At 42.3% G+C, this 14,831-nt stretch overlaps 1 protein-coding gene across 1 annotated transcript in view; it reads left to right on the top strand.

Annotated features, from left to right (window-relative positions):
• nars1 (asparaginyl-tRNA synthetase 1) overlaps positions 1-14,831 on the top strand; it is a 34,441-nt gene that overhangs the window by 15,911 nt on the left and 3,699 nt on the right. The window contains exons 10-14 of the mRNA XM_063042665.1: positions 2,542-2,741; positions 5,805-5,940; positions 6,084-6,197; positions 9,347-9,478; positions 12,481-12,612. Of these exons, the coding sequence (XP_062898735.1) occupies positions 2,542-2,741; positions 5,805-5,940; positions 6,084-6,197; positions 9,347-9,478; positions 12,481-12,612 (714 nt within the window). The remainder of the gene's footprint in view (positions 1-2,541; positions 2,742-5,804; positions 5,941-6,083; positions 6,198-9,346; positions 9,479-12,480; positions 12,613-14,831) is intronic.

The following is a 14,831-nucleotide window of genomic DNA, read 5'->3' as shown; positions in this document are numbered from 1 at the left end:
GGAGCTACCAGACTGTCATATAGCAAGTCAGAATGCTGTCCACCTGTAAATATGTTCAAGAGTTTTTAGTGACATACCAAATCTCCTTAAACTAATGAAACTGGGCTGCTGGTGTGCCCTCTTCACGACTGCGTCAATGTGTTGGGCGCAGGTTAGATCATCTGGGATATTGATGCCTAAGAACTTGAAGGTGCCCACCTTTTCCGCTGCTGACCTCAATGAAGACTGGTGTGTGTTCTCCCTCCTTCCTGGAGTCTGCCATCAATTCCTTTGTCTTGCTGGTATTGAGTGCAAGGTGGTTGCTGCAATAGTAGAAGGTGTCAGTCCTCTCATATTACAGTTTGAAGTTGTCGAGAGCCTCCATGACCGTTTACCGTGAGGAATTCAATGTGATTCATGAAAGTTGGACGTCATACTTTATGAGGCTTGTTCAAAAAAATGGTGGTTGTTTGGAATGTTTTGTTTGCTACGGTAATGTAATTGGAAAAGTGAAAATTTGAATGCAGTCATTAAAATTTATTGTGTGTAGTGTATAAAACTAAGAATCTCTGATATACTTGGAGAAAGTAGATTTATTTTGAAAGGTATTTATTGATTATCTTTCGGATGTTTTGGCTGCTCTTCATCGTGTAATTGAAGGAGATGCTGTTCTCATTTCAGCCACAAACCTAAGGTGAAGCTGTATACCGCGTGTGTAAGAAATGTCATGTAGCTCTTAAGATAGTTTAATCAGAATCAGGTTTAACGTCACTGACATATGTTGTGAAATCTGTTGCTTTGCAGCTACTGTATTTTGCAATACAGAATAAAAAACTATAAATTACAATACGAAATATATTTTGAAAAAATTAAATGAAATAAATAGTGCAAAAAGGGAGCAAAATAAAGTATTAACAGGTAGCCTGTATGGGTTCATTGTCCATTCAGAAATCTGAGGGCAAAGGGGTGGAAGTTTTTCCTGAAAGTTTAAATGTCTGTCTTCAGGCTCTTGTTCATCCTCCATAATGGTAGCAATGAGTAGAGGGCATGCACTGGGTGATGGGGGTCCTTAATGATGGAGGCCGCTTTTCTGAGGCATTGCCATTTGAAGATGTCCTCTATGCTGGGGTGGCTAGTGTCCATGATGGAGCTTGCTGAACTTGCAACTTTCTGCAGATTTTTCCAATCCTGTGCAGTCATCCTTCCATACCATACAGTAATGCAACTAGTTAGAATGCTTTAATGTTACATCTGTAGAAATTTGTAAGAGCTTTTGGTGTCATACCAAGTACGCTCGAAATTCTCTTGAAATATAACCACTGTCGTGCTTTCTTTGTAACTGCATCAATGTGTTGGACCCAGGATCGATCCTCAGAGATATTGATGCCAGCAACTTGAAACTGCCACTCTTTCCACTGCTAATCTCTCACTAAGGACTGGTGTGTGCTCCTTCAACTTCCCCTCCTGAAGTCCAGTATCAATTTCATGGCCTTACTGACACTGAGTACAAGGTTGGTGCTGAGACATCAGTCAACCAGCTGATCTATCTCAGTCCTGTGCACCACCTCGTCACCATCTGAAATCATGTTAAAAAATTGTATCATCAGCAAATGTATAAATACGCATTTGAGCTGTGCCTAGCGTGTGTATAGAGAGAGTAGAGCAGTGGGCTAGGCACACAACATTGAAGTGTGCCAGTGTCTTGCTCCTGCCGACACATTCATGGACTCAGACTATATATTTTTTGTGTGTTTGTATGTTTGCTGCTATCATATGTGTTATATGTGCCTTGCACCATGTATGGCTGTTAGTACTGTGTTTTGCATCTTGGCCCCAGAAGAAGGTTGTTTTGTTTGGCTATATTCATGTATGGTTGAATGGCAATTGAACTTGAACCTGATTGTCAGGGAGGAGTTGTTATTTCTAATCCACCTAGGCTGTGATCTCTTTATGAAGGGGTCAAGAATCTAGTTTCAGAGGGAGGTGCCCAGAGGCCCAGCTTTGGAGCTTTTTGATTAGCACTGCGGGTATGATTGTGTTGAACACTGAGTTGTAATCAACAAACAGCAGCCTGGTGTAGCTATTGTCCAGGCGATCCGGAGCTGAGAGGAGTGCTAGTGAGATTGCATCTGTATAGGCCTATTGTGACAATAGGCAAATTGCAACAGGTTCAGGTCCTCACATAGGTAATTCTCCTCTCTGTTAGGCGATTAACTGTGGGGTAAAGATTTGCATCTCATCTGTCCGTGCACCTGTCTTTAAAACCTTTGCCATGCCCACCAGCTTGTGGGAACTGAGGGATAGACATCTGGAATACTGTGTTCATCCAAAATATTACAGAGATCTTGTGCAACCTTCTGCTTTTGAACACTATCTGGATTTGTGATCAAAGGTTGTAACTTGAATCTGAAAGTGAGCACATCCTCCAGCATGTTGTGTGTTGCCCTGGATTTCCAGCAGGTGCAGAATCTCTTGTGTTCATGAAATTGTTATGTAGACGTCAAAGGGGGTGGGATTGACTTCTGTCCCTCCCCTGAATACTAATAATATTTTTCTTTCCAGCTCACTCCACCCACACTGGTCCAGACACAGGTTGAAGGAGGCTCCACTCTATTCAAACTGAACTATTTTGGTGAAGAGGCCTTCCTGACGCAGTCTTCACAACTGTACCTGGAGACCTGCATCCCTTCCCTTGGGGACGTTTTCTGCATCGCTCAGTCCTATCGCGCCGAGCAGTCACGAACTCGCAGACACCTGGCAGAGTTAGTGTTTCCTTTTCTTTACATTCTGATACAATCGGGAACAAACTGAGGCTGGGATATAAACCTAATTGAGAATTGGATGATAAAATCATTAAGATTTGGAATTTCTGATTGTTGTTTGTGCCTCATCTTCAACTGACAAAAAAGTATGTAGTGTTTTGCAGTCCGTACTTGTCAGTTTTGTTTTAATTTGGGTGTTACTTTGCTACGTAGAATTTCCTGAAAATGACACTGAATTTGTGATTAGACCATTTAAAAAAAAATACCGACCATAGGGCATAGGAGCAGAATTAGACCATTCAGCCCATCGAGTCTGCTCCGCCATTCCATCATTGCTGATTTATTATCCCTCTCAACCCCTTTCTCCTGCCTTCTCACCGCATCCTTTGATGCCCTGACCGATCAGAAAAGTATCAACTTCCACCTTAAATATACCCACTGCAGTCTGTGGCAGAGCATGCCACAGATTCACCACTCTCTGGCTTAAAAAAAAAAAAATTCCTCTTTACCTCCGCTCTAAAAAGTCACCCCTCAATTTTGAGGCCGTGTCTGCTAGTTCTGGACACCCCCACCTTAGGAAACATCCTAAAATGCTGGAGGAACTCTACAGGCCAGGTAGCGTCTATGGAAAAAGAATAGTCAACATTTTGGTCCGAAACCTCAACGATGCTACCTGGCCTGCTGAGTTTCTCCAGCATTTTGTGTGTGTTGCTTGGATTTCTAGCATCTGCAGATTTTCTCTTGTAATAGGAAACATCCTCTCAACATCCACCTTATCTATTCCTGTCAATGAGATCCTCCCTGCATTCTTCTAAATTCTAGTGACTAGGCCCAAAGCAGCCAAACACACCTTATATTTAACCCCTTCAATCCCAGAATCATCCTTGTGAACCTCCTCAGAACTCTCTCCGATGATAACACATTCTTTCTGAGATATGGGGCCCAAAACTGCTGACGATATTCCAAGTGCAGCCTGACTCGTGTCTTACAAACTCTCAGCATTATCTCCTTGCTTTTATATTCTATTCCCCCGAAATAAATACCAATATTGCATTTGCCTTCTTTACCACACTCAACCTGTAAATTAACCTTCTAGGAGTCTTGCATGAGGACTACTAAGTCCCTTTGCACCTGTTTGAACTTTCTCCCCATTTAGATAATAATCCGCACTATTGTTCCTTTTACCAAAATGCATTATCATACATTCGCAGAACTGTATTCCATCTGCCAATTTTTTGCCCATTCTTTCAATTTATCCAAGTCCTGCTGCAATCACATTGCTTCCTCACCTTTGCTCTTACTAATCAAGAACCTATCAACCTCTGCGTTAAATATACACATTGACTTGGCCTACACAGTTGTTTGTGGCAAAGAATTCCACAGATTCACCACCCCATCCTCTGGCTAAAGAAATTCTTGCTCATTTCTGTTATGTGGACTAGACTATTACAGCACAGAAACTGAACTGGTGGCCCCTTATGTCTGTGCTGATTTTGATGACGGAGCTGTATATACGTTGTCTGTATCCCTGAATTCCTTGCTCAAGTACTTTTTTTAAGTTGCTACCGCATCTGCTTCCATCACTTCCCCTAGCAGTGCATTTCAGTCACCTACAACTCCATTTTCTTTTCTAAAAAAAACCTCATAAATCTCCTTTAAACTTTTCCTATTTCACCTTAAAGCTGTGATGTCTAGTATGTCACATTTCCATCCTGGGTAAAATACTGTGCTGCTCTGAACCTGTGGCAATGTACACAACTTTAACTGTAGCCTAACCAAAGTTTTATATAGCTGCAACATGACGTCGGATTTTTTTTATTCAGTGCCCTTTTTAATGAAAGCAAGTTTGCTGTATGCCGCCTTTATCATGCTGTATCGTACTGTCACTTTAGTGAGTTATAGAGTTCCACCCCAATATCTCTCTGTACATCAGTGCTCTGAGAGGTCCTGCCATTTACTGTATACTTTCCTCTTGTATTTGATCTTTCTACGTGCAAAACCTCATTGTTGCCTGAATTGTCCACCCAGCTCCTACCATTTTTCCACCCATGTTTCTGGCTGGTCTGTATCCTGATTTCTTCTTTGACAATCTTCCTCAATATTCACAACTCGACCAGTTTTTATGTTGTTGATAGTACCATAGTGTTTAAAGTAAATTGAAAATTCATTAATCTAGGGAAGTGCTCCATCAAATAGTGCTAGATCACCACAGCACAGAAGTAGGCCCTTCAGCCCATCTAGTCTATACTAAAATATTATTCTGCCTCGTCCCATTGACCTGCACCTGGACCATAGCCCTCCATGCCCCACCCCATCGACGTACTTTTTCAACGCAACTGAAGTTTGAATTCAAACCCACATCCACCACTTCCACTGGCAGCTCATTTAACACTCTCACCACCCTCTGAGTGAAGAAGTTCCCTCTCATTTTCATCTTAAACATTTCACCTTTCACCCTTAACCCATGATCTCTAGCTCTCATCTCACCCAGCCTCTGTGGAAAAAACCTGCTTGAATTTACCCTATCTATACCACTCATAATTTTGTAGACTTATCAAATCTCTCATTGTCCTACACTCCAGGGAGAATCGTGGATTGTCTTTTACAGGACTTGATGTAGCCCATTTTTAAAACCTTTGTCCAAGTAAACTTTGAACCCTGCAGTCTAATATTTTTGAAACAATAATGTCATCTAACAAAATAGTTATAAGCCAACAGGCTTGTCTCTATACATGACTTCCTTCAGAACAGAATGAAAAAGATTCTTAATGTAGTCCAGACTATTATATAAGCACAATTAATTGAAGGTATAGCACTACCATTGGAGATCCGGTCTTTCATGAAGATGTGTATAGCTGAACCTGAGATGATGCCCTTGAACTTGTGTCATAACTTGGTTAAATGTGGCACCAAGAATCCTGCATTGAACTAAATCACAGCATTATATGTTCTACTTTGCACAAATACTGTCTACCCTGCTGAGTATTTCTAGCTTGATTTACAAATATTTCCAATGTTGGGAGAACCTTTTAATGGTGGTACTTTTTCTTTTAAAATGTTCAGATACACTCATGTTGAGGCAGAGTGTCCGTTCATTACTTTTGATGAGCTTCTTGACCGTTTGGAATACCTTGTTTGTGATGTGGTTGACCGCATCCTCAAGTCACCTCATGGGGAGGTTATGCTTGAACTGCATCCAGTAAGTGAACCAGATATGTTTTGTGTTCAGAGAGTTTTTATATTAACAGTTCCAAAATAACCTTTCCAAAATTAGTGCACACTGACTCTTTTTCAAATGTGTCTGAATCTTTCATTTTAAAAATTGTAATATTTTAAAATCAGGATTTCAAGCCTCCGAAGAGACCCTTCAAAAGAATGAACTACACTGAGGCCATCACTTGGCTGAAAGAACATAACATTAAGAAAGATGATGGAACTTTCTATGAATTTGGAGAGGTATGTTTTTAATCTAGTGTTTGATCAAAATGTAGAGAAAGGGGAAGTGCTTCTAAAGGTGAAATTGATTAAATACTAACTGCATGAAGCACTGCTGAGCATGTGGGATTCTTATTCAAAAGTCATTTCTGAAATTATGTTTTCCTTATTCATGTTTCTTCAGAACACGGTGTAAAAGATTTGTGTGATAACTCTAAACCATTCAACAGAGTTACAAACTACTTTAGATTGTAAACTCAATGCATTGCTTTACACTCTTGGAATAAGTAAATATTTCATTTGCTAATTTGGTGTTTAGCATATAGTCAACATGGCTTCGAGGGGCAGGCCATGCTTCTTCAAGCTTGATTGAATTTTTCGAGGATGTGACAAAGCAGAGTGATGGCAGAGTAGTGGACGTGGTATATATAGACTTCGGTAAGGTGTTTGAGGTTTCCTGTGGTTGGCTCATTCTGAAAGTCAAGAGGCATGGGATACAGAATTGGCTTGCCTGTAGAAAGCAGAAAGCGATTGTAGATGGAATGTAATCTTGGAGGTCGGTGACCAGTGGGTCAGTCCCTTAGGGATCAGTTCTGGGACACCTGCTCTTCGTGGTTTTTATAAATTATTTGTAGGAAGTGGAAAGGTGGGTTCATAAGTTGACTGATGACAAGAAGGTTGGTGGAATTGTGTATAGTCAGGAGGGTTGTCATAGCTAGCAACAGGACATTGACAGAATGCATCTGGCTGAGAAGTGGCAGGTGAAGTTCAATGAAGGTCAAAATGTGAAGGTCGAACTTGAAGGCAGGAGGCAGAGAGGGATCATGAGATCCACATGCATAGATCCCACAGATTTGCCATGCAAGTTGATAGGGTTGTTAAGAAGACATATGATCTGTTAGCCTTCATTAGTCAGGTTATTGTGATCAAGAGCTACATGGTAATGTTTCAGCTCTCTAAAATTCTGGTTTGACCACATTTGGAATATTGTGTTCAGTTGTGGTCGCCACGTTATAGGAAGGATCTGAAGATAGTTTGAGTGAGCTAGAGCTTTTTTCTTTGGAGCAAAGAAGGATAAGAGGTGACTTGATACAAATGTTTAAGATGATAAGAGGCGTACATCGAGCGGTACCTGAAATGGCTAATGGGGGGGGCATAATTTTAAGGTGATTGGAGGAGAGTACGAGGGGGATATTGGAGGTAGGTTCTTTACACAGAGGGTGTTGAGTGCGTGGAGTACACTACCAAGGGCGATAGTAGAGGCAGATAATTTATGGGCATTTAAGAAACTCTTAGATATGCCATGGAGCCAGTCTGTCCCGATCAAAATCACACAAAATAGCAATTAAAAAAATGAGTAACCAGAAACACACAACATGAACCGGAGAACCTAATCCACAAACTGCATTGATTAAACCTTGCTGAAGACTCCAGCATCATCCTCTGGCAAAATAGAGGGGTGGAGAGACAGAGACTGGCCAAAACACAGGCACCTTCCTTCAGCAAGCGGTGAGAGAGAGAGAGATAACAGACAGCACTGAACCCCCACTCACTTTCCATTCTCGTCCTTGGTTTCCATCTTGATGGTTTCATTGGAGTCGATCATGGGCTGGTGCTCAGAATCCAGGCGTCTCGGCCTCCAGACTGCACATTCAGTTCAAAACTTCACAAACTCTTTCGGAGACAGCAAAGCACCGGATGGCTCAATCGGCCCATAAACATACCATCAACATGCAAGTCACAGGTTCCAATGGTAGCTGAAATATATTTGGAAAAAGTAAAAGAAATGGTTTTGTGAACTGTCTGAAGGGCATCACCATCATCTTGAAACAAAGCTGTTAAGGAAACAGCAATGAAAAATCCTTCTACATCTGGGTGTGATGGTATAAGACAATTTGCCACCACACTTTTGTGGCAGAAATGAGGATCTTGAACTACACCTTTGGCACAATAGATAAGATGGTTACAGACAGACAAGTGGAGATCTTCATTGCTTCCGTAAACGGCAGCAGGCGTTTGGGCTATAAGTGCGTAAATCCAGATTAGGAAAACCATACCCTCTATTTGTGTACATAACTGTGAGCTTAAGATCTACTATATCAAACTGTGAAATTGAATTTAACAAATCAGGTAAATTTGTGCAAGAATCTGGCCATAAATTTAATTGTTAAAACTCAGCTAGTTCACTGAAATCCTTCAGAGATATGGACCTGTCGCGTTCAGTTTGACTTCATTTCAATTTGTATTTAAGCCTCAAAGGAAACTATCATAATAGTACCCTTTCACCTGAAGAAAGAGTAATTTTAAACAATGCATGTAAACTGTTTGATGAAGCCACATTTAACTTTTGTGTAATTTGTTCGTTGGTTGAGTGGTTCAAAGATAAACATGCAAATGTAGTTTATTCTAAAACCCCAGTTAAGTCTTCTAAATTACATTTAATTAAGAGTCAAGGATCATCTTTATTTGTCATTTACATTTGCAGGTATTAACAATTTGCTGTGGTGTTCTGGTCAGCAGACATGCAGCAAAAAAACAACGTTCAAAAATTATAAAAGAATTATATTAAAGTAAAGCTAGAAGTACTGATATGGAATAAAATGTGCATAAATACATAAATACCGGCATGTATTTGCAATGTAAACAGCATTATAAATGTGGTTTAGTGTTTACTGTGCAGTGCCCCAACTGCATAATAGGTAGAGGGGTAAGGGGGCAACTAGAATGGTTGGTCAGATTAACTGCCTGGGTGAGGAAACTTTTAAAATGATAAGAAATAATAGCCTTGTAGCACTTACCGGAAGGGGCTTTTGGAAAAGGTGGGTTGCAGGGTGGAAAGTATCAGCGATCATTTTTCTAGTCAGCTTCGTTGTCCTGGAGTGATGGTGAACTGCAGCCAATGACCTTTTCTGCTGACCTGCCAGTTTGCTGTAGATCTTGTGTATTGTGAGAAGATACTGCACCAAACCAGACAGTAATAGCTGATATGAGGATTCTCTCTGAGAATTGCACCAGTATGTTCTGGGGAAGATAGAATTTTAACTCCCATTGTCTGATGTTGTTTATCTCAGTTAATGGGAAAAGTGCTTTGACATCAGCTGTTGCTTTACTGGAACTGTTTTATACAGAGGGTGAATTGAACGATAATCTTTTTTTTCTTTTTGTCACAGGATATCCCTGAGGCTCCAGAGAGACTGATGACTGATACAATCAATGAGCCAATACTCCTTTGTCGTTTTCCAGCTGAAATCAAATCCTTCTACATGCAGCGCTGTGCGGAGGATCGCCGGCTCACTGAATCTGTAAGAACATTTACAAGATCGCAAAATTATAAAGCAGCCATAGAGAACATCCAAAAATTACTAAGTTCAAATGTCAAATTTATAGAGCCTTCCACATGATAAAATAATTCAAATGTACTTCATGAACAAATATTAGAAAACTAATCTTGGGTCAACTAAGAATAATACAGAGATCTGGGTTTTGAGGAGGACTGATCTTGAAGCATTAACAGTAGGTATTATAGACTTTGGCACCTTTATGAATAATAGTTTAGTCAGAAATTGTGAGATACAAAAGAAGGGGTGCAAGAGACACTGAGTGATTGAGGTCTTCGTCAGTCAGGGTCGACCATGGATCTTGCATCCTAGCTGTCTAGGTATGCGTGCCAGGGCAGTACAATATGGAGAGCAAGTTGTTGCCCATGTAGCAAGCTCCCCCCCTTGATGCATCTGATGAACCCAAAAGAACGGCAGAGACTGATACAGTTTGGCACCAGCAGCGTTGCAGGAGTTGCCAGTCAGTGTTGAACTCAGTGTAGAACTGACTTGGGGACTCCAGCTCCAGATTTTTCCCTCAGGGTTTACTCCTGAAGCCTTCCCCATGCAAGACAGCGGAGGTTTGAGATCAGAGTTTTCCTTTCCAGCCGTGGCAGACGAGTTCCATCTGCCCAAAGTGACTGGTTTTAAAGGTGCCAGTAACCACCTTTGCCCCTTCTCATCTCAGTAGAAACGGTTTCACTAAGCTTAGCAGCCAAGCCACACATGAAGGCCTGGAGCTGGACTTGGTTGTCAAAGACTACTTGAAGCGTGCACTGTTGGGAACATTTAATAGGTAGTGGGAGCCCATCCCCACTACCTTCCCCCTGGGTATAACTATCTTCAGGGACCAAGAGACAAAGTAAGAGTATAGGGCTTGGGCTAGGAAACAGCAGTGTATTAGTAGACACACAATGTGCTGGAGAAACTCAGCTGGTCAGGCAGCATCTACGAAAAGGAACAGAGAGTTGACATTTCAGACCGAGACCTATACTGAGATGGAGAAATGGTTCTCTATCTAGAAGACTGTAAGATATAGGAGTAGAATTAGGCCATTTGGCCCATTGAGTCTGCTTCACCATTCAATTATGGCTGATCCTTTTTTCCTGTGCCTCAACCCCATTTCCCAACTGTCTCCCCGTAACCTTTTGATGCCATGTCCAATCAAGAGCCTATCAATCTCTGCGTTAAATAAATCCAGTGATCTGGCCTCCACATCTGCACGTGGCAACGAATTCCACAAATTCACCACCCTCTGGCTAAAGAAATTTCTCTGCATCTGTTTTGAATGGACACCCCTCTATTCTCAGACTGTGCCCTCTAGTCCTAGACCCTCCCACCGTGGGAAACATCCTTTCCACATCTACTCTGTCCAGTCCTTTCAACATTCAAAAGGTTTTAATGAGACCCCCCCCCCCCCATCCTCCTAAATTCCAGTGAGTACAGATCCTCGTATGATAATCCTTTCAGTCCTGGAATCATTCTTGTGAACCTTCACTGGAGCCTTTCCATTGCCAGCACATCTCTTCTAAGATAAGGAGCCAAAACTGTTCACAGTACTCAAGGTGAGGACTCACCAGTGCCTTATAAAGCCTCAGCATCACATACCTGCTCTCAAAGTAGACCCTATCTACTTTATCAGTTAGTCTCAGTTTGATATTTAGGGGTCACCATTTACCTTGGTTCCCCTGGCATTAACATCTGGTGTTGCATTGGTGATCAGCACCAGCTAGAAATTGGTAATTTGTAAATTGGCTAATTAGTTGTTACTCCTACTATGCTGTGGGTTCTTCTATCCAAAATAGCTCATCATTGTTTACACAAGAGATTCTTCAGATGCTGGAAATCCAGTGCAACGCACACATACTCTCAAAATGCTGGAGGAATTCAGCAGGCCAGGCAGCATCTATGGGAGAGGAATAACAGTTGTTGTTGTTTATAATCAGCATTGTTTACCGGTCATACGTGCTTTTGGATGCTCATGTAGGTGAGATAGTTCTGTCTTTGGGGGGCTGGGGGGGAGAGAAGATATTTATGAAAATAAAAGCCAAAAATAAACAGATGGAAGAACCGAGCTAGTCAAACATCGTAGATTCGTAGGAACATGGAACGCTACAGCACAGAAACAGGCCTTTCAGCCCATTTAATCTGTTTTAAGTTTAAGGCATCCGTTAGTCTTGCGAGACCATGGATCTGCGCCTGGAAAGTTTTCACTCTCCAGGGCGCAGGCTTGGGCAAGGTTGCATGGAAGACCAGCAGTTGCCCATGCTGCAAGTCTCCCCTCTCCACGACACCAATGTTGTCCAAGGGAAGGGCGTTAGGACCCATACAGCTTGGCACCAGTGTCGTCGCAGAGCAATGTGTGATTAAATGCCTTGCTCAAGAACTAAACACGTTGCCTCGGCTGGGGCTCGAATTCACGACCTTCAGGTCGCTAGTCCAATGCCTTAACCACTTGGTCACGTGCCCACGTTATTTAATCTGTACCAAACTATTAATCTGCCTAGTCCCATCAATCTGCAGCTAGACCATAGTCCTCCATAACCCTCCCATCCATGTACCTATCTAAATCTCTCTTCAACTTTGAAATCGTCCCTGCATTCGGTGCTTCCACTGGCAACTCGTTCCACACTCTCACCACCCTTTGAGTGAAGAAGATTGCCCCCTCTTGTTCCCTTTAAACATTTCACTTTTCACCTCTAGTTCTAGTCTCACCCAACTTCAGTGGGAAAATCCTGCTTGCATTTACCCTATGTATACCCCTCATAATTCTGTATACCTCTGTCAAAACCCCCCTCATTCTCCAATTGTTCTATGCTCCAGATTTCAGCATCTCTGGTCTCCTGTACTTCTGTTTGAAATTAACTGATTTCGTAATGAAAAATATGTGATGGCTTTACAATAATCTCTTGATATAAAATGCAAATGCTGGAGATCTTGTGATATTAAAAAGTTGTTAACAAATATCATTCCTTTGTATTGGTGAGGTTGACGTGCTGATGCCAAATGTTGGTGAGATTGTAGGAGGATCAATGCGTATCTGGGACAGCAAGGAGCTCTTGGATGGCTACGATCGTGAAGGCATTGACCCTACTCCATACTATTGGTACACTGACCAAGTAAGTTGGACCATTTTGAGAATTCTAGAATATAAAAGCAGCCATGTATTGCTGAAGTTTTGTAAGGCATTGGTTATACCACACTTGAAGTTTTTTTTGAGGAGTTCTGGGCCCCTTATCTGGCCCAAAGTAGGTCCAGAAGACGTTTGCAAGAATGATCTCAGAAATGAAAGGCTTAACATATGAGTAGTGTTTGATGACTCTGGGCTGTACTCGCTGGAGTTTAGAAAAACGAAGGGAATCTCATAGGCTGTACCCCTTGACAATAAGTACACCTGTTTGAGTACTGCTGGAGGGGACAGCCTACATGAGGGAAGCAACAGTGGCCGTGCCTCTGGCACAGAGTCCAGCCCTGTGGCTCAGAAGGGTAGGGAAAGGAAGAGGAGGGCAATAGTGATAGGGGACTCTATAGTTAGAGGGTCAGACAGGCGATTCTGTGGACACAGGAAAGAAACTGGGATGGTAGTTTGCCTCCCAGGTGCCAGGGTCCGGGATGTTTCAGATCGTGTTCAAGATATCCTGCAGTGGCAGGGAGAACAGCCAGAGGTCGTGGTACATATTGGTGCCAATGACATAGATAGAAAAGGGAAAAGGTCCTGAAAAAAGATTACAGGGTGTTAGGAAGGAAGTTGAGAAGCAGGACCACAAAGGTAGTAATCTCGGGATTACTGCCTGTGCCACATGACAGTGGGAATAGGAATAGAATGAGGTGGAGGATAAATGCGTGGCTGAGGGATTGGAGCAGGGGGCAGGGATTCAGATTTCTGGATCATTGGGACCTCTTCTAGGGCAGGTGTGACCTGTACAAAAAGGACGGGTTGCACTTGAATCCCAGGGGGACCGATATCCTGGTGGGGAGGCTGGCTAAGGCTATTGGGGAGAGTTTAAACTAGAATTGCTGGGGGGTGGGAACCGAACTGAAGAGACTGGGGAAGAGGAAGTTGGCTCACAAATAGAGAAAGCTTGTAGACAGTGCGAGAGGGAGGATAGGCAGGTGATAGAGTAGGGACGTGCTCAGACCAAAGGTTTGATATGTGTCTATTTTAATGCAAGGAGTATTGTGAACAAAGCAGATGAGCTTAGAGCGTGGATCAGTACTTGGAGCTATGATGTGGTGACCATTACAGAGGCTTGGATGGCTCAGGCACAGGAATGGTTACTTCAAGTGCCAGGCTTTAGATGTTTCAGAAAGGACAGGGAGGGAGGCAAAAGAGGTGGGGGCGTGGCACTGTTGATCAGAGATAGTGTCACGGCTGCAGAAAAGGTGGACATCATGGAGAGATTGTCTACGGAATCTGTGTGGATGGAGGTTAGAAACAGGAAGGGGTCAGTAACTTTACTGGATGTTTTTTATGGGCCGCCCAATAGTAACAGGGATATCGAGGAGCAGATAGGGGAAACAGATCCTGGAACACAGGAATATCGAGGAGCAGATAGGGGAAACAGATCCTGGAAAGATGTAATAATAAGAGTTATCGTGATGGGAGATTTTAATTTCCCAAATATCGATTGGCAACTCCCTAGAGCAAGGGGTTTAGATGGTGTGGAATTTGTTAGTTGTGTTCAGGAAGGTTTCTTGACACAATATGCAGATAAGCCTACAAGAGGAGAGACTGTACTTGATTTGGTATTGGGAAATGAACCTGGTCAGGTGTCAGATCTCACAGTGGGAGAGTATTTTGGAGATAGAATTATGATCACTATCTCCTTTACAATAACATTGGAGAGAGATAGGAACGGACAAGTTAGAAAAGCGTTTAATTGGAGTAAGGGGAATTATGAAGCTACCAAGCAGGAAATTGGGAACAGATGTTCTCAGGGAAAAGTACGGAAGAAATGTGGCAAATGTTTAGGGGATATTTGTGTGGAGTTCTGCATAGGTACGTTCCAAATAGACAGGAAAGTTACAGTAGGGTACAGGAACTGTGGTGTACAAAGGCTGTAATAAATCTAGTCAAAAAGAAAAGAAAAGCTTACAGAAGGCTCAGAGAGCTAGATAATGTTAGAGATCTCGAAGATTATAAGGCTAATGGGAAGGAGCTTAAAAGGGAAATTAGAGCCAGACGGGGCCATGAGAAGGCCTTGGTGGGCAGGATTAAGGAAAATCCCTAGGCATACTGCAAGTATGTGAAGAGCAGGAGGATAAGACGTGAAAGAATAGGACCTAATAAGTGTGACAGTGGGAAAGTGTGTCTGGAACTGGAGGAAATAGCAGGGAT

The sequence above is a fragment of the Mobula hypostoma genome, chromosome 3, assembly GCF_963921235.1.
Source record: "Mobula hypostoma chromosome 3, sMobHyp1.1, whole genome shotgun sequence".
In the NCBI taxonomy this organism is placed as follows: Eukaryota; Metazoa; Chordata; class Chondrichthyes; order Myliobatiformes; family Myliobatidae; genus Mobula; species Mobula hypostoma.
The sequence above is the reverse complement of the archived record's forward strand: the minus strand, read 5'-3'. Positions and strand labels throughout refer to the sequence as shown.